The sequence below is a fragment of the Emys orbicularis genome, chromosome 5, assembly GCF_028017835.1.
Source record: "Emys orbicularis isolate rEmyOrb1 chromosome 5, rEmyOrb1.hap1, whole genome shotgun sequence".
In the NCBI taxonomy this organism is placed as follows: Eukaryota; Metazoa; Chordata; order Testudines; family Emydidae; genus Emys; species Emys orbicularis.
The window spans coordinates 33,371,392-33,391,700 of NC_088687.1; the positions used below are offsets into that span (position 1 = coordinate 33,371,392).

The following is a 20,309-nucleotide window of genomic DNA, read 5'->3' on the forward strand; positions in this document are numbered from 1 at the left end:
AAACATTTCATTCCTGGTGGATATTACTCTGTAGGCAGGTGAATGCTTCAGAGGATTCTCATTATGAAAGCCAGCAGTCATTTAATAACATATTACAAGTAGGATTTGTGATGCTCTGTAGGCAGCCAACTTTCCAACCCTTTTCCTGCTACTTCCTTTTCTGAAGACCATGGGTTCAGGATGTTTGATGTCTGCTTCCCAGCAGTTTGAACCCCTGGCATTGTTCATAATTGATGCCTAAATTAAAATCAAATATAAATCTCTTAACCTAAATAGGGACACCCACTACCATGTTGTTCTTTGGAGAGCAACTTTCTGGCTCCATGGACATCACTTGGACAGAGTAGTTGCATCCTTCTGCAGCCCATGCCCGATCCAGATCCACCAGCCCCATACAGTGTTTTCCTAGAATACCAGAACAAAAACAGAAACATTAAAAGACTTCCTTAATTTTTAGTAGAAATATATGATCTACAAAGAAATGTTCCCTTTGGCATCAGAATCATAGAAGATTAGGGTTGCAAGAAACCTCAGGAGGTCACCTAGTCCAACCCCCTGCTCAAAGCAGGACCAATCCCAACTAAATCATCCCAGCCAGGGCTTTGTCAAGCTGGGCCTTAAAAACCTCTAAGGATGGAGATTCCACCACCTCCCAATGTAACTCATTCCAGTGCTTCACCATCCTCCTAGTGAAATAGTGTTTCCTAATATCCAACCGAGCCCTCCCCCACTGAAACTTGAGACCATTGCTCCTTGTTCTGTCATCTACCACCATTGAGAACAGCCGAGATCCATGCTCTTTGGAATCCCCCTTTAGGTAGTTGAAGGCTGCTATCAAATCCCCCCTCACTCTTCTCTTCTGCAGACTAAACAAGCCCAGTTTCCTCAGCCTCTTCTCGTAAGTCATGTGCCGCAGCTCCCTGATCATTTTCGTTGCCCTCCACTGGACTCTCTCCAATTTGTCCACATCCTTTCTATAGTGGGGGGCCCAAAACTGGATGCAATACTCCAGATGTGGCCTCACCAGTGCTGAATAGAGGGGAATAATCACTTCCCTCGATCTGCTGGCAATGCTCCTACTAATGCAGCTCAATATGCCATTAGCCTTCTTGGCAACAAGGGTACACTGCTGACTCAGATCCAGCTTCTTATCCACTGTAATCCCCAGGTCCTTTTCTGCAGAGCTGCTGCTTAGTCAGTTGGTCCCCAGCCTGTAGCGGTGCATGGGATTCTTCCATCCTAATTGCAGGACTCTGCACTTGTCCTTGTTGAACCTCATCAAATTTCTTTGGGCCCAATCCTCCAATTTGTCTAGGTCACTCTGGACCCTATCCCTACCCTCCAGCGTATCTACCGCTCCCACCAGCTTAGTCATCCGTGAACTTGCTGAGGGTGCAATCTATCCCATCATCCAGATCATTAATAACATTAATGAACATTGTTCAATTATTAGTGATGTCAGAAAAGTTATTTACATAGCAGTAAATAACTTAGAATCTAGATGCAACCTAATCCACATCTCTAAATCTGCTTTCCCCCATTTCACCTATATTTTTATTTACTTAATTAAATAATTAATATTTCTATGGCAACCATTATTTTACGTGTGTGCCTCACAAACCTCACATGACAAAGAGGTTGGATTATTATCCTTCTTTATGGACGGAGAAACACAATGTGTTCTTTTCTATTACCCAAAATTACGGGGTGTGGGATACATCATGTGTACGTGGCAGGTAAAGACAGCTCCTGGTACTAGGGAAAGATTGGCACCAGCTCCTCAGGTGGGGAAGGGTGGGGCAGAGGGGAACTGGTCCCCACTTCTCATAAGCCATAGCCATTTTCCTAATCTCCTTCATGTCTTGTCTAAAATCTGGAAATCTTAAAGTGTTTAACAGAACTATTAGCCCATTTCCACAGAAAATACAAAAATAAAATACTGAACAAAGTTTATCCAGGGTGACTGATTTGTGGCAACATGAAAATAAGTGCTCACCAGCAAGATGGGTGGGGGAACTTGGTGGGGCCAATGATGAAAGGGGGGACAGTCCCAGCAGAAGGGAGGGAGACACTCGCCAAGGGACAGTAGGTAACTCCTCCCCATGAAAGTCTCTGGAACCCACTGACCTGCTGGGGGAGAGGGGTGCTGATTGGCCAGCACTCCCCAGCTCCCAGGATTTAGCCCAAACCAGGGGTCATATGGAGCCTCTTTCAAGTCCATTACAGTAGCCCACTCTACCCACCTGAAGTAGGAATGGGAACCTGGCCTGACAGATGCTGCAGCTCTAGCCAATCGCCTGTTTAGGGGGTCAGGATGGAATTTTTTCTGCCATGAGGCAATTGGAAGGGCACCAGGGAGTTTTTTGCCTTCCTTGAAGCACCTTCAAGCCACAGGGGGTTGAGTAGGAACACAGTCAATTTCTAACTGAGGTACTGGGCTGGAGTTGTTTATTCATTGCAACTTGCAGCCAGTTTCCAATGCAGTTAAGAGAATAAAATGAATGTTTCCCAACCTTGGGCTCATGTGATAAAGTGAGCCTTTGTGGGTCGAGGTCCTCACCCTGCTGCAACCCCTGTCCCTCTCACAGGGGGGAAGGTGCTAGCACTGCGAGAGAGCAGAGTACTGGGGGGGGGGTAGGCTGAGGAGCGCCTAGCCTGCATTATGAGCCTACCTAATGCCAATTATGGATTATATGGTAAAGAGCCCTGTAACCCTTGTATTGGAACCAATTAAATGCCCGGTTTTGGAGAGTATGAATAGTGAGCAGGTAGCACCCCCTCCCTTGTGTTACAGTTTAATACAAATTGCAGACTGCCGCTTAATTCTATGCACGTCTCTGTCCTCATCAGTTACATACAGTCTAATTACTTCTAGAAATCGAAACAAAAACTTCATTTTAGAAACATATTTGGGAATAAATCTGAGCAACTGTAGAGGAAAAGTCTGAATTGTTCTTGGTTTAGAATTTTGTAGGATAGTAAAGTAAAGCCAAAGGTATATGTTTTCTTTACAGATTTCAGGTGAATATTATTCAATACATTTGGTTCCTATCTATGTCCAAACTATCTGAACTGATAATTCACAGAAAAGGTGGAACTTTCAGCATTTTCACAACCCTTACAAGAAAGTTTCATCAGTATCTTGAGATGTATTAAAGATTCATAATTATAAAGTCTTGAACAAGATGCAAAAGCTACTATAGTCTCTCCTTTTCATACTCCTATGCTCTTATCTATGGCCTGATAAAATAATACAATTTAATGCATTTGGGATCGGAGAGTCACTACAGTACATTTCACAAAAGCTGGCACACAGATGCAGAGCTGCATATCATATTTAAACATTTCTCTTTAAATATTAAACTGTACTGAGTTCAATCTACTTACTATTTTTCCATAACAAATGGATGGTAACAAGCATTTTCTTCTGCATAATTAAAATGCAGATTGCTGAGTTACACAGAAAACATAATGCTTCACCTCTAGTAAGATGGTTCCGCAGTTGGTGGAATTTGGACCCCTCAGCTGATGAACACAGCTAATTCTGAGTGGTGGCTTTGAACACAGTAGAGACACAGATTGGTTGGGAGTGATTAATGGGGTAGGGTGGATGGGAATAGTTCAGGGATGTGACAGTCCGGCAGGCATATTTGCTTCCCTGATATAGATCTTCCCCTACCACCCCCATTTTGGCAAATGGATTATAAATCTTATTCATAGATTCATAGATTCTAGGACTGGAAGTGACCTTAAGAGGTCATCAAGTCCAGTCCCCTGCCCTCATGGCAGGACCAAATACTGTCTAGACCATCCCTGATAGACATTTATCTAACCTACTCTTAAATATCTCCAGAGATGGAGATTCCACAACCTCCCTAGGCAATTTATTCCAGTGTTTAACCACCCTGACAGTTAGGAACTTTTTCCTAATGTCCAACCTAAACCTCCCTTGCTGCAGTTTAAGCCCATTGCTTCTTGTTCTATCCTTAGGGTATGTCTACACTACGAGAGTAGTTCGATTTTACTTAAATCGAATTAGTGGAACCGATATTACAAAGTCGAACGTGTGTATCCACACTAAGAACAGTAATTCGACTTTGTGAGTCCACACTAACGGGGCAAGCGTCGACATTGGAAGCGGTGCACTGTGGGCAGCTATCCCAGTTCCCGCAGTCCCCGCTGCCCATTGGAATTCTGGGTCGAGCCCCCAATGCCTGCTGGGGGAAAAAATGTGTTGAGGGTGGTTTTGGGTAACTGTCATTCAACTGTCACTCCCGCCCTCCCTCTCTGAAAGCGCCGGCAGGCAATCAGTTCGCGCACTTTTCTGGTGAGTGACAGCGCAGACGCCACAGCACTGCGAGCATGGAGCCCGCTGCGACCATCACTGCAGTTATGGCCGTTGTCAACACCTCGCACCTTATCATCCACCTTTTTCAGAGGCAGATGCTGAGAAATCGGGCGAGGAGGCTACGGCAGCGCGGTGAGGACATTAAGTCTGAGAGTGGCACAGACCTCTCGCAAAGCACGGGACCCCGCGCCGTGGATATCATGGTGGCAATGGGTCATGTTGATGCTGTGGAACGGCGATTCTGGGCCCGGGAAACAAGCATGGACTGGTGGGACCGCATAGTGCTGCAGGTCTGGGATGAATCACAGTGGCTGCGAAACTTTCGCATGCGTAAGGGAACTTTCCTTGAACTTTGTGAGTTGCTGTCCCCTGCCCTGAAGCGCAAGGACACCCGGATGCGAGCAGCCCTGACTGTCCAGAAGCGAGTGGCCATAGCCCTCTGGAAGCTTGCAACGCCAGACAGCTACCGGTCAGTCGCGAACCACTTTGGCATGGGCAAATCCACCGTGGGGGTTGTTGTGATGCAAGTAGCCAACGCAATCGTTGAGCTACTGCTGTCAAAGGTAGTGACCCTGGAAAACGTGCAGGTCATCATAGATGGCTTCGCCGCGATGGGATTCCCAAACTGCGGTGGGGCTATAGATGGAACTCACATCCCTATCCTGGGACCGGACCACCAGGCCAGCCAGTACATTAACAGAAAGGGCTACTTTTCAATGGTGCTGCAAGCACTGGTGGACCATAGGGGACGTTTTACAAACATCAACGTCGGATGGCCGGGCAAGGTTCATGACGCTCGTGTTTTCAGGAACTCTGGTCTGTTTAGACGGCTGCAGGAAGGTATTTACTTCCCGGACCACAAAATAACTGTTGGGGATGTGGAGATGCCTATAGTGATCCTCGGGGACCCAGCCTACCCGCTAATGTCCTGGCTCATGAAGCCCTATACAGGCGCCCTGGACACTGAAAAAGAACTCTTCAACTACCGGCTGAGCAAGTGCAGAATGGTGGTGGAGTGTGCTCTTGGACGTCTCAACGGGAGATGGAGAAGCTTACTGACTCGCTCTGATCTCAGCGAAACCAATATCCCCATTGTCATTGCAGCTTGCTGTGTGCTCCACAATCTCTGTGAGAGCAAGGGGGAGACGTTTATGGCGGGGTGGGAGGTTGAGGCACATCGCCTGGCTGCTGATTACGCCCAGCCAGACAGCCGGGCGATTAGAAGAGCCCAGCGGGACACGCTGTGCATCCGGGAGGCTTTGAAAGCTAGGTTCCTGAGTGAGCAGGGTAACCTGTGACTATTAAGTTTGTTTAAAGAGAAGCTGAACCTGCCCCCGTTTCTTTACCCAGTTAATGTTGACTAGCCTCTCCAGTTACATACCCGCTTCACCCCGTTTCCCCCCTTCCAACACACCTTTAAAAATAAAATGAATGGAACTTTGTTCATTTATACCGTTTTCTTTATTAAGGGTTTCATGGTAAAGGGTTGAAACTGGGACGCAGACTGTGGTGGGGAGCGGGTGTAGTGATGGAAAGGACGCTTCTAAACTCGAGGAATGACAGGCTCCTGCTCCTAGAGCGGTCCGCAGTGGTGGACTGGTTGTTTCAATGGAGCCTGCCACCCCTCCTTTTCGGGACTCTGTGTGTGGGGGCTATGTGACTTTGTGGCGGGGGAAGATGGTTACAGATCCCCTGCTGCGTGGCTCTGTCATCCAGGCTAAGGACCACTGCATAAGATCTGTAACCGCCCTCCCCCGCCACAAACTCACATAGCCCCCCCACACAGAACATGAAAACCACCTCCCAGACTGACCAGGGTGCCTAGTGACTGCAATGTGTGTGTGACCTGCTGCTGAACCTGCCCCCGTGTCTGTACCCTGGTAAAGATGACTGTCCTCTCCAATTACCAACCCCCTTTCCCCCCTTCAAACACACTGTCCTCTAAAAGAACATGATGGAAACAGTAATTAACAGAAACGTGTTTTTTATTAACAACTAGACAGTTAGGGGATGCCACTGGGACGGGGGCTTGGGTGAGGTGCTTTTGGAGTGAAGGAAAGGACTTATCAAAACTTTGGGAATGAGAGCCGTCTGGTACTTGAGCAGTCTGCAGGGGTGGAGTGACTGTTTTCACGGCCCCTGCCGCCCCTCCTTCTTGGGACTTTGGGTGAGGGGGGGATGGGACTTTGTGGCAGGGGTGGGCGGTTAGAGATAGACTGCAGCGGGGCTCTGTCCTCCTGCCTCCGGTCCTGCAGAACATCTACAAGGTGCTGGAGCGTGTCCGTTTGCTCCCTCATTAGTCCAAGCAGCGTTTGAGTCGCCTGCTGGTCTTCCTGCCGCCACCTGTCCTCCCATTCGCTGTGTGATTGCTGGTATTGTGACATGTTCTCCCTCCACTGGGTCTGCTGTGCCGCCTTGGCTCGGGAGCAGCCCATAAGTTCGGAGAACATCTCGTCCCGTGTCCTTCTCTTTCGGCGCCTAATCTGCGCCAGCCTCTGGGAGGGGGATGCCAGGGTAGGTCGGGAGACACTCGCAGCTGTGGGATGGGAAAAAGGGAGTGAATTCCTCACAAAGATACATTTTTGTGAACAATGAACATAGTCTTTCTCTGTGAACAAGACCATGCACAGCACCTATCACATGCGCACTCAGGACAAGGTCGAATTTTCGGCCTTCCCATTCAGTGCCTGGGGTCTTGGAGTACAGATCACACAAGCGGGGCAGGACAGCGGAATTCGGGTAGCAGGCGGACATGGTAAGCCGTAGACTTTTGGCTGCTGAAAGCTTAATTTATAGCAGTGCCCTCCTTTCACGTTTGAAGCAATGCTCCTAGCGTTGGTCAGTTCCTGCTGCCGGCAATCCGGCCAGCATGAACTCTGCCCCTGTCCCACCCCCCTCGCAGCTGTCCCCGGGAAAGATCCCTGTATGCTGCCCCTGTCCCGCCTCCACCGTGTGGCTGTAAACCGCCGGTTACAGTTATGTAAAGGAACAGGCAATCAGTCCCAATACCAACATTCCCCTAATTTAAAGCAGGTCACCATGAGTGATATCACTCTGATGAGGATTTCGGACACTGAGAAAGACCGCATGCTGCGTGAATGCCAGCAAAAACCAGGGCCGTATGCGGCCATGCTGTGCGAGGCACTGATCCCAGAGTACTTGCTGCTAGCCTGGCGTGGAAAAGTTTCCTACCATGGAGGACGCAATAAGGCCGCTCTCCCCAGGAACCTGATGCAAAGGCTTTCAAATTACCTCCAGGAGAGCTTCGTGGAGATGTCCCAGGAGGATTTCAGCTCTATCCCCGGACATATTGACCTAATTTTCCAGTAGCTGCACTGGCAAGGACTAAAAAGTAGAGCGCCTAGGGCAAACTGATCATGAAAAACCGGACATTTTGAGATACTTTTGCAGTTGTTGCACTGGCAAGGACTAAAAAGTTAAGCGCCTAGGGCAAAGTAATCATGAAAAACCCATTGTTAATATTCCATTCCTGTTCTGTTCAAAATAAATGTTTAAAACACTTACCGACTGATCCTTCCCCTGATTCAGGGTCACGGTTAACGCCTTGGGAGGGTTGGTAGGGGATCTCCGTGAGGGTGATGAAGAGATCCTGGCTGTCGGGGAAATCAGCGTTGTAAGCGCTGTCGACTGCCTCGTCCTCCTCATCTCCTTCCTCATCTTCACCATCCGCGAACATCTCCGAGGAAGCGGCCGTCGACAATACCCCATCGTCAGAGTCCACGGTCAGTGGTGGGGTAGTGGTGGCGGCCGCACCTAGAATGCAATGTAGTGCCTCGTAGAAACGGCATGTCTGGGGCTGGGATCCGGAGCGTCCGTTTGCCGCTTTGGTCTTCTGGTAGCCTTGTCTCAGGTCCTTGATTTTCATGCGGCACTGCGTTGCATCCCGGCTGTATCCTCTCTCCGTCATGGCTTTGGAGATCTTCTCGTAGATCTTCGCATTCCGTTTTTTCGATCGCAGCTCCGAAAGCACGGACTCATCGCCCCACACAGCGATCAGATCCAAGACTTCCCGATCAGTCCATGCTGGGGCCCTCTTTCTATTCTGCGATTGCATGGTCACCTCTGCTGGAGAGCTCTGCATCGTTGCCAGTGCTGCTGAGCTCGCCACGATGTCCAAACAGGAAGTGAGATTCAAACTGGCCAGACAGGAAAAGGAATTCAAATTTTCCCGGGGCATTTCCTGTGTGGCTGGTCAGAGCATCCGAGCTCGGACTGCTGTCCAGAGTGTCAACAGAGTGGTGCACTGTGGGATAGCTCCCGGAGCTATTAGCGTCGAATTCCATCCACACCTACCCAAATTCGACATGGCCATGTCGAATTTAGCGCTACTCCCCTCGTCGGGGAGGAGTACAGAAATCGATTTAAAGAGACCTCTATGTCGAACTAAATAGCTTCGTTGTGTGGACGGGTGCAGGGTTAATTCGATTTAACGCTGCTAAATTCGACATAACTCCTAGTGTAGACCAGGCCTTAGAGACTAAGGCAAACAAGTTTTCTCCCTCCTCCTTATGACACCCTTTTAGATACCTGAAAACTGCTATCATGTCCCCTCTCAGTCTTCTCTTTTTCAAACTAAAACAAACCCAATTCTAGGATAGTAAAGTCTGCCAAGCTTGGTCTGTGTTTAGTTGCACTGTAGCACTGATCCCTGTATTTGGGGATAGGAAGAAAATTTCCTTCCGTGGCAGACTGACAAACCTTTGTGCACATGCACACACCATGTGATTATAGTGATGTCATTGTTACTTATTGTTCACCTGGGAGACTGGGTTGGAACATGTGTCACAACGTGGGCCCTGTTCCCCTGCTGGTCTCACTGGGATTTGTCTTAGATATATGAGCCAGTACTGGGATCAGAGAGGGAATACTAGGTAGGCTGGATTGATGCTGGTGACATCACTGCTTGGGCATGGATGCTATTATTGGGCACAGTGGGCACCAAAATGCCCAGTTTGCACCATAGAGAAGAGTGGGAAAGGAAGTGATTATGCCCTGATGGAGAGGGTACAGAGGTCTTCATTATTTAACAGGGAATTATGTTTTTCTGGGTAACTGTTTGAGTTAAATCAGCAGTTTTTTAGTCACAGATACCCAACAGTAATTAGTACTATATAACTACCACTGATAGATAAACAGGCTGAACTGTTGTGACCGGGCCTTTAAGTTTGAGGTGTTTATCTGGTGGCACGTGGGCAGTATGACAAGCCAATAAACCCGTACTATTTTACAGAAGTTGTGTGACCCACAGTAAGCAGTGCTACATATATCATTTTTTCTCAACCTTAAAAGACTGGGGAAAAAAGCAGAATAAGCCACTTTCTCACTATCTACAAATATAGAAAAAAAGACACACACACACACCCCTCCAAAATTGTTCCCATGCTTTCAATCATTTAAAATTCTTCTTTAAAAAGAAAATCTGAAGTTCATTTGATGTAGCTTTTCAATACCTGATCTTGACCTGTCAAAAGAACATGAATCTAACACAAATGTGGTCTGACCTTTAGTTTAGTCATTTGAAAACAAAACTTAATCCACAGCAACCACACCCCCATAAAGATTTTTCAGTAGAACAGAATAGTCTAATGTCTAATTGAATAGAATAGAAAAATAATGTTAGTTTTAAAATAGAAATACCAATGAGGTGTTTTTTTTCTCCTTGGGGAAACAAGTTTCTGAGGAAAAGTGTACAATTTCTATGAGACAGAGAACATACAAAAAGTTGAAATAATTCAAAAACACCTGACATTTTGTATCAAAAGGCTGACAGAAGCTCATTTGATGTCCCTTCCCTCTCTTTTGAACTGGCAGTTTCCTTCCCATCTCCCATGGCTATCTCACAAGCAAAAGAGGAGACACCCTTCTCAGTGGGTGGAGTATAATTGTCAGCTGTAACCCTGGCAATTTTTTTTCTGTCTAAATACAGTGGAATAGCAAAATAATCATATCTATTTTTAAGTAAAATTGGAAATCATCTCAGAATCTGCAGTATTTCCTTTAGTAGTCTGAACTATAGGAAATACCTTGAATACCACAAGTGCAGCTTTTAAAAATGTATTTAGATTAGTTGCTCTTACTGCCTTTGATGTATTTCATAAGTGTTTTTGAGCCAAGAATATCCACCTTCACTCCCCAACAGCGTCTGCCCTATCTTGGCTTGAATTGTTGTTGGTTTTTTTATTTGAAACTAGTTTGTAGTCTCCCTTTTCCCTTTAGAAAATTAAATATTGCAGGGGAATGATACATCCATCTGCCACAGCTAAGCTAATTCTTTATCCGCTCTTGAACATCTGTCATTTGTCACTATCCTACACAAGAACTAGAGATGGACTTGAGCTGTAAGATCCCAGATGCAAACATCCCCAAAATATAGACATTCGCTGGATGATATCTGAACCTAGATCCACATAAATAAATAAATAAAAAAATAAAAAATAAATTTTTTATTTTTTATTTATTTATTTATTTATTTATGTGGATCTAGGTTCAGATATCATCCAGCGAATGTCTATATTTTGGGGATGTTTGCATCTGGGATCTAGTAAAAGCCTTTCCTTGAAAAAATAATAGCCTTCCCATTTACTTTGGATCAGCCCCTCTTTTTTAATTACTACATGTCTGACTTGAGCCATAACAGCCAACAGGGGAGGGCATTTTCCAGCACTTAATGAGTCGCTGAAGGAAGTGAGAGATGTTAGCCCAGCTGGTCATTAATTGCATGGAAATGCCCAACTTGCAGGTAGTTTTTGCTATTATATACCATGACAATATAAAAATGTAAAACAGAAAAACATGATTTATTATTTAATACATCAAATAGCTAAAAGCTGAACTGCACATTACCACAGATATATTACTGTTTTTTTTCCCAGGAGTTGGAAGCCAGTACACTAACCAAATAGCTTCATTCTCAGAATGCTGCTAGATTTAATTATCCTTATTTAGTCTTTAAAAACTGACTCTGACTAATGTATCTAGCTTGTTCTTACTAGTGAAGTTGAGTATATAGGTCTGTCCTTCCTGTATCTTTCCTTGATAATTCCCTTCATACAGGAGTTACAGCAACTTCCTTTCTAGTCACTTAAGTCCTTCGATTTCAAAGAAGTTTTCAATATCTCTGCTAAAGATATTCCTATCTTTGCTACTTTCTGCACAATTATTGGATAGTTCCCATCTGGCCCTGGATGTTTGTCAGCGAATTTTTTAAATGATTTATCACCAACTACTATATCATCTTTAATATATCTAGGGGTTTCATACTGCCACCCATTGCCAGAGTATCTAAATACTTTTCACGGGAGCTAGATTGGCTTTAGAGAGGTCTCTAGTGAACTTCAGGAAGTCTTCCCCCTTTTCAGGGTATGGACGGGGAAGGAGCTGGTGCAGAGACATAATGATCAATAAAATGTCAAATTATACTCTAGCTCATATTTAAAAAACTTCAACCAGGAAAAATGCTTCACTACCACAGTGAAAAAAGATGCAGCAATAGAAACACTCACTGCTATAAGTGCGCTGAGAAAACAGCAATTTAATTCCCTATTGATAAATGTACCAGTGCTTCCCATATATCATAAGCTCAGCCCATCACAAAATATAGTGCGCATATTCTACACAACAGCTGATCTGTGGAAATGCATACCTATTAGTCTGCGTTCGGGTGGAAGCTGAACAGCGGTCTGATCTGCAAATCTGCAAAGAATCATGTGCTCCTAGAATAAAAAGTACAGAAATATGGTGTTATTTCATTACTCCTTAAAACAATTATTTAATTTCAACATAAAAAACCTATTTAAACATTCAAAGGTACCAGAAAACTATGTGTATAGAATATTTTTCTATGAAAATTAATTTATACTTGTTGTACTTATTTCAGCTCCACTTCAGCCTTTGAAAGTGTGTACCAATAAGTTTGGATAACCACACCCATACTTCTACTTCCCTACATTTTGGGGGCAGTGAGTTTGTCTCTGGATCAGACTTCTCTATTTCCATTCAGCAGGGGAATTGGACACAGCCCCTACAACAGGGCAGTGTTCTTGGGTGGCATACTTCAGGCTACTTAAGCCCTTCCCGTATGCACCAATCAGCAACCAAGCCATCCTGCTGCCACAGGGTCAGTCTTGGACCTCCTCTCCCCATTTGTGGGTAGCATTCAAACTGGAGTGCGGGGGCACTCAAACATCCTGCTCTCCTATCAGTAATGATTCCAAAGCAGGAAAGAATCACCATCACCCTTGTTGGGGACAGGGCAACGTTCCATTGCTCAAATCCCACCCAAATCAGTATAGAGTCAATTTGAAATTGGAGTCCAGTGTTCCACACCTTGACGTGGGGAAACTCTCTTAACTCTATAGCACAAAATAAATTTAAACAAAAGTAGAAACCTCCTTATAAGATATCAAGAACTGACTCTGACTTCCATTTTTAGCCTTTGGCTAGCAAGACAAATGAAGCAGGGGTAGATAAGTTAACCATTCTTGCAGTGGGAGGAGGAAAGATTGTGATGCAATGACAACTGAAAAGAATGCTCCTAAAAACTATACTAAGTGGGACAGCTGAAATTTCAAGTGCTAAGACCTAGCAACGACAACCAGAGCTGGTGTTAGGCATTAGCAGACTAAGCAACTGCTTAAGGCCCCAAGCAGCAGAACGGAGCCCCCTATTCACTTTTTATTATGTGTTGGGAGGGGCAAAATATTCCTGCTTAGGGTCCCCAAAGGGCTAGCACCACCTCTGGCAAGAACTATTTCAGAACTGTCCAGCTTTATAGAGCCCTCTGTAATGTCAGATGGCAATACGGACATGAGAAACTTTTCTATGGAACGTAACAGAGAACCAAAGTTAGAGCTCTGAAAATGAGCACTATTTTCTTAAATCACACTAGGTTATCCTTCCATTCTTGGTTATTCATAGAATCATAGAATATCAGGGTTGGAAAGGAACCTCAGGAGGTCATCTAGTCCAACCCCCTGCTCAAAGCAGGACCAATCCCCAACTAAATCATCCCAGCCAGTGCTTTGTCAAGCCTGACCCTAAAAACCTCTAAGAAAGGAGATTCCACCACCTCCCTAGGTAACCCATTCCAGTGCTTCACCACCCTCCTAGTGAAATAGTGTTTCCTAATAGCCAACCTAGACCTCCCCCACTGCAACTTGAGACCATTACTCCTAATATAAAGAGATGATTTTTAAAGGCTCAGTCCCTGCATTGGGTGAAGGGACTGCAAGCTCTGATGTATCTGCCTGACTTCTAACGTTTTACCAGCTATTAGGGCTGCTGGAACAGCTGTTTGGGAAGCTTGAAGAAGCTGGAGCAGTTGGTCAGGGCAGGAAGAGCTGCTAAGAGAAAAACCCCAAATTAAGCCACCAGGCAGAGGCTTCCAAAAGCACCTGGCTTTGGTACAGGAGGGGCAGTCGGAGCTAATGGGAGAGGTACTGGAGGAGGCTCTAAGTAAGAGAAAGCAGCAGCAAGTAAAAACAACTCTGAGCTGGGAAGCTAAGCAGTTGTCATTTCAGTGAATGAATAAAGGGTAGCTACTATATCTCAGGCTGTAACATAGCCTAGGTAGGGTATGGGGCCACACTCAAACTTAAAAGTCTCTAAAGAAACAGGCTCAGCTCAGTTTTCTCATATAAAGAATGAGCATACACAGAGCTCCCTGCCTTCATCTGGTTACCCCACCCAACCCAGAGAGCCCACTGCCCCCGCCAGTTCTGCAGCCTGTCAAACCAGATCTGAACTCTGAGGTAAGCATTATCACTCAACTAACTCGAAAAATGAGGACTGGCTTGTGAATACACAAACATCTCACTTTTCTGTGAAGACAACCTGAAAGTTTAACTATCGTCCAGGTAACGACTATATAATTTCCCTTTCAAAAAAATAGCAACCTGTCACATTTCCTGATGGTAGATATGGTGCAGTCATTATCAGGACAACGAACATCATAATTAAAACTATCCAGCTTTTCGTGTAGTTAACTTGCTCTCTGGAGAGAGCAAATTCTGATAAATTGTCAAAGCTAAATATGTGAAATAGTTTGGTTCCTACCTTCCAACCATCCCTCAGGGAAAGATAAAAAATGTGGCCTCTGAGTGTCTTTTGGTGCAAGCCTACAACCATCATAGCCCTAGTTTTGCAACTTTAAACTCTAATGAATCAAGGCAAAATGTTCCCATCAGAAAAGTAAAATGATAGCAGATAGACCAAGGTGACCAACAGTGAATGGATTCCATGGACATAGAGAGGCTATATCCCTGTTGGTCTATTATAAGTCTTGTTATGTACAAACAAAGTAAATTGGTTTTAAAAAAATCAGATTTATCATTATATGGGAATTGTCATTCTTCTTGATGTCTCCTTGGATCTCTCAAAGGAAGATAAGAAAAATGAATTTAAGATGGGAACTAAAGGACACAGGCAATGTCTGCCCACCACATTTAAACTTTAGTCACTAGCCAATAATTTTAACCAATATATTAATATGATATATAAAAATGCTTATAGCTATCTGTATAACCAAAGTTAATTATAATTAAGGCCATGATATTGTTGCAGAAACCAGCATTTCCAGCACTCACTGCAACTGTTTTTGCAATGACACTCACTGAAATTTGGCCCGGCCACCCATCTGTTATGACAGGGGGCAACCAGGTGAAATTTTAGAGAATGATGTTGCGATGTGGCACCACCAGGGCAAGCACTAGCACCGTTCCCACACACCAGCAGCCACAGTTGAAGTCTTCAAGGTCATGCTGGAGCTGCTGCTGCTCCACAGGCTTGGCATTGCGATCTGGCGCATGGGGTCATAATGCCACTGAAATTTGTCCTGGCTGCCCTTCTGTCATGATGGCAGAGTGACCAGGCCAAATTTCAGTGAGTAATGTTGTGCCAGCCTCCCACAGCGCCTCCAGAGGTCTCTGAGCTGGGAACTGTTCTAGGGTGCAGGGGTTCAGGCCCCTCATACCACGGGCATTGGAGGAAAGGGGCTGTATCCAGAGGTGTGCCTCCCCCTTAACCACCAGGCCTCCAAGCATAGAGGCAGTGGTGGAAGCAGACCAGGATGATGATCTCAAGGACTTTGCCTTCCACAGCTGACAGTGAGAGGAGCTGGATGGAGGGGCTTGTGCCTCCTGCATGGGTGGGAAAGGGGACTGGCGATACCAGCCCCCCACAGGGGCTCCAGAAGTGGGGGCCTCCATTTAAGGTAGAGTGGCCTGTTAACACCTCTGCAGTCATAGGACAAAAGGAGGGGGTTAGTGGGGTGTTGCAATGAGCTACACACTAATGCAGTGTGTCTGTTCAGTCCATGATTTTTAGTGTCTTGCAGAGTCATGAATTTAATTTCTCAGGCTCGTCTTTTGAAAATGTTGTACAGGTTTCCTTTAAGGATGACTAAATGCAAGGTGGAACAGATTGTTTAGCATAAGTAGTTAACATTTAGCTGTGACACTCGGAATACCTTTCCCAGACCTGAAGAAGAGCTCTGTGTGGCTCGAAAGCTTGCCTCTCACACCAACAGAAGTTGGTCCAATAACAGATATTACCTCATCCACTTCATCTTTCTAATATGCTGGGGACGACACGGCTACAACTACAATGCATGTGACAACCTAACAGTCCTCAGACTTAACTTATTTGTAAATCTGTCCCAAAAAACTTTTACAACATTGACAAGGAGTTCGTAAAAGTACTTTAAAAGTGACATTGACACAGATATTAAGATTATTTATTAATTATTTATTTATTGCTAGGGACTGAAAGGAACGTGGTTTTTTCTTCCTACTGTTCAAGTTCAAGTTCGAGGAGGTTTCTCAAGGTTCAGGGACTTTTTGCAGTTAAGTTACTGTGTAACATCAAGAAACCTAAGATGTCCACAGGGAGATCTGAGAAGACAAAGGAAAAATGCTGGTGAGCATTTCCAAGGTAGGTCCTCCAAATACAGGATCATTACCAACAGAGGCGAGTGGTTTGAGCATTGGCCTGCTAAACCCAGGGTTGAGTTCAAGCCTTGAGAGGGCCAATTAGGGTTTTGGGGCAAAAATCTGTCTGGAGATTGGTCCTGCTTTGAGCAGGGGGTTGGACTAGATGACCTCCTGAGGTCCCTTCCAACCCTGATGTTCTATGATTCTATATTGCGCGGGGGGCAGGGCCGGCTCCAGGGTTTTGGCCGCCCCAACCCAAAAAAAAAAAAAAAAAAAAAAAGCCGCGATCGTGATCTAAAAAAAGCTGCGATCGCGATCTGCGGCGGCAATTCGGCGGGAGGTCCTTCACTCCCAGGCGGAGTGAGGGACCGTCCGCCGAATTGCCACCGAATACCTGGACCTGCCGCCCCTCTCCGGAGCGGCCGCCCCAAGCACCTGCTTGAGAAGCTGGTGCCTGGAGCCGGCCCTGGCGGGGGGGAGGAGGCAAGAGGGGGCAGAATTTAAAGGTTCTGGTGGTATGCAGCAGGATTCAGGGAAGGGCACATAAGCCCTGGCAGAAATCTGAGGGGGCATGTTACCCTGCGTGACCCCCCATATCACCTCTGATTATAGAAGAGGTGAGAACTGGCTCAAGAATTACATATAAGGAAGCAAATTTAGGCAAAAGAAATGGTAAAATCCATTCGTCCATGAATGAGAATTCACTATTGAACAAAAAGTCCTCTTATTCTGAAATAAAAAATTTTAGTTAACACTACACCCAGAAGAATGATTAGAGAAAGAGAGTAATACAACTATTCAAAGGTTTGTTGATCAATGACATTTTAAACTCATCTTAAATCAAATATGACATATTAAATGTATATTAAGTACTTTAGAAAGCCATTTTAATTAAAATAATTGCTAAAACAATCTTAGTAAAGAATTGTATTTATGATTTATTCCTATTTATAAAAGTGCCTATCCAATGCTCAAGGTGCAAATTAAGGAGAAGCACTATCATTAAATAGAGAAAAATCTGAAGCTTACAATAGATTGTATTGCCTTTAATAGGTTGCTGTACAGAAAGAAAGCTAGTTCTTTAAATATTTTTCAGATAAGAGCTATTGGAAAATGAGTTCTCTAGAAGCAAGCAGTATACAAAACATACATTTAGTAAATAAATAAATATACATTTAGTTAGGTCTATATACCTAAGAACAATCAATACTTACACAAAGTCTATAAAATGAGTGGTATTCAGAAAATTTTAAATGAAACATGTCAAAACATAAATCTTAGGGGTGTTTTACTTATCTTTACTAAGGGATAAAGTTCTTTTATGGAGAAATCATCTGATTTTATTTTACTGAAAATAAGCCTTTTTTAAAAAGTGGAAGGAATGTGAGTAGATCTGAATTACTAAACATCATTATTACATTGTGTGTTCATCCTCATAATTAAAAGATAAATTCATTCCACTACAAACCACAGGGGAAATGCAGAAAAGGGCACAAAAAGAAAATCTAACCACAGAAATACCTTTACATACCTTATAGGATAAAACTTCCTTGAACCGATGACTGAAACAGAAAAGGAGATTGATTAAATCAACATTGGAAATAACCAAGATTGAAAACAGAAGTAATTTTTAAACACTTGATTGAATTTTAAACAAAATATTTTTATCTGGAGGCTGTGAAGCTGTATTCAGAAGCAGAAAATATGACAGCTTTAGTTCACTTGAGTAGAAAAGGCACATCATATGTAATTTTATGTTTTATTGTACTATTTATTGAAGTTTTTTCTTTAACCATTATAAATACTACACATTTTTATAAAACTGGCTTTGTCCATATTTTATATAAATACTCTATATCGTAGCCACGTATATCCCTTACAGCAGCGGTTCTCAAACTGTGGGTCGGGACTCCAAAGTGGGTCACGACTCCGTTTTAATGGGGTCACCAAGGCTGGTGTTAGACTTGCTGGGGCCCGGAGCCGAAGCCCAAGCCTCACCACCTGGGGCCAAAGATGAAGCCCAGCACGGTGGGGCTCGGGCTTTGACCCCCCTCTGCTTGGGTGGGCTCAGGCTTCGGTACCCCCTCCTGGGGTCACGCAGTAATTTTTGTTGTCAGAAGTGGGTTGCAGTGCAATGAAGTTTGAGAACCGCTGCCCTACGGTATATACACACATGCCTTTTGTGTCTGCCATACCATAAAACTGCATTATTTGTCACTAGAATTGAATTAAATACTTTATGCCCAGTTATTGTGGAATGTTTTCTAATATTACCAACTTTAAGAAAATTAAATTGTAGTCCCAAGGCTGAACTGCTGCACTGAGAGCTAGATAGTCTCTTATGTGCTTTAGAGCCTTTAAAATTGTAAATGTTAATAAAAAACATAACACTTTGCATTTCTACAGTACCTTTGAGCAAAAGTTCTCAAACATCTTCACAAACCTTAATTAATTTCCAGCCTAAAATTGTAATTAACTTGAAGTTAAATGATAGCATCTAGTCGACCTTTAAAAAATAAGTTGAAAGTAGTTTCTAATATTATATCTGCCCCTAAATCCCTCTGCCCATTTTTGCAACTTTACAGTTGTATTATCCTGGTTTTTTTTATATTTTTTCTTCCTTCTTGCTATGTGAAAGATGGAGACAAACAAAAGAGGAAACATACTATACAGGATATAGAACAAAACTGGGGGAACATAAAGTGCTGTCAAATGCACAAAGTAATCAAACTGAAAAAACAAATAGTTATTCTTTAATCGCGTTCAGTTACAGCAATCTTAGATGTTTCTTGTAAAAGTAGTAAGAAAAATATTTTCAAACAAAAATATATTATTTTTAGGTTGATGAATCCCTTTTAAGATAGAAAGATTTATTTATGTCAGACAATATAGACCCAAAGAGTGTTGTATTTTCTAATAAAACCCAAATTTTATAACCTTGGAAATTCAAAAGGTAAGAGTCTACTTAAAACCATAAACCAGTCTGAAAGTATGAAAATACACTATTAAAGCTACTCAATCTTAACTCTGTCCTGAAACACTCTAGCCTTCATTCCCATATACCTACTTCCTAAGATGTGTTATTTTTGGACCAAGGGCGTTAAAAAGGCCAAAGCCTAAGGGTTATGATCATGGACATCTTAAATCTGGAGAAGACAATAAGTACAGTTTGTGGTAGAAATATCAAAAGATTAACCTAAGAGTAGAGGGCTTGATTGACCAGTTATTACTTTAGTTTTATGCCAGTGTAAATCCACCAAAATCAATGGGGTTTCACTGGTGGTTAACTGCAGTAACATATTTGTCAATCAGTCCCATTGTAACTGACTGCATACATATTATGTGTCTAGGACTGAATGTGATACTCTCTCCTACCACACACACATCTCATTACCCATTACTGTTTTCATGAAATTTCCATAAATTCATTATTTTGGATTTGGAGGTTAGTACAGTACATGTTGATTCACTAGCACTGTATCTAACAACACATATATAATTGGTGGCATATAAAATCTTTATGAACTGTGTTGAATAGCTGTCTTAGCACTGATCCAGGAATTAGTAAGTATCCCCTTTCTCAGTGGAGTACGTATTTCTGGAAAGAAGGCTGTAGGTATTTTTGTGGTCACTGATGAGGTGAACCTGTTTCTCCTGGATAGTTAAAGTCAACATATAGTTTTTCAGTGTTGACACAGCAACTTTATGGGGCAGAGTTAAGATTCTTTGGGTGACATTATTTGTCAATTAACATACTTTTGATTCCCACCCCCCCCGCTTTATAGTGCAAATTTAACTTTACATTTCCAGTCCCTTGTACAACTAGATTCTTCACCTTCGTGGAAATGTAAATTTCACTGTGTTCTGAATGAAACCATAACAGCAAGGGCAGATGACAAAGGCTGCATGAGCCTTGATGCAGTGCTCAATCACCATATCTGTTGCCACGCCACAAGCATGCAGAGCCACCTAAAATATATAAAAAAAGGAAACCTTAACAGCATTGTTCTGTT

At 43.7% G+C, this 20,309-nt stretch overlaps 1 protein-coding gene across 1 annotated transcript in view; it reads right to left on the reverse strand.

The window, feature by feature from the left end:
* Positions 1–268: 268 nt before the first annotated feature.
* GSTCD (glutathione S-transferase C-terminal domain containing) overlaps positions 269–20,309 on the reverse strand; it is a 133,510-nt gene continuing 113,469 nt past the window's right edge. The window contains exons 8-11 of the mRNA XM_065405313.1: positions 20,132–20,265; positions 17,828–17,858; positions 12,012–12,081; positions 269–405 (exon numbers count right to left, since the gene is read on the reverse strand). Of these exons, the coding sequence (XP_065261385.1) occupies positions 269–405; positions 12,012–12,081; positions 17,828–17,858; positions 20,132–20,265 (372 nt within the window). The remainder of the gene's footprint in view (positions 406–12,011; positions 12,082–17,827; positions 17,859–20,131; positions 20,266–20,309) is intronic.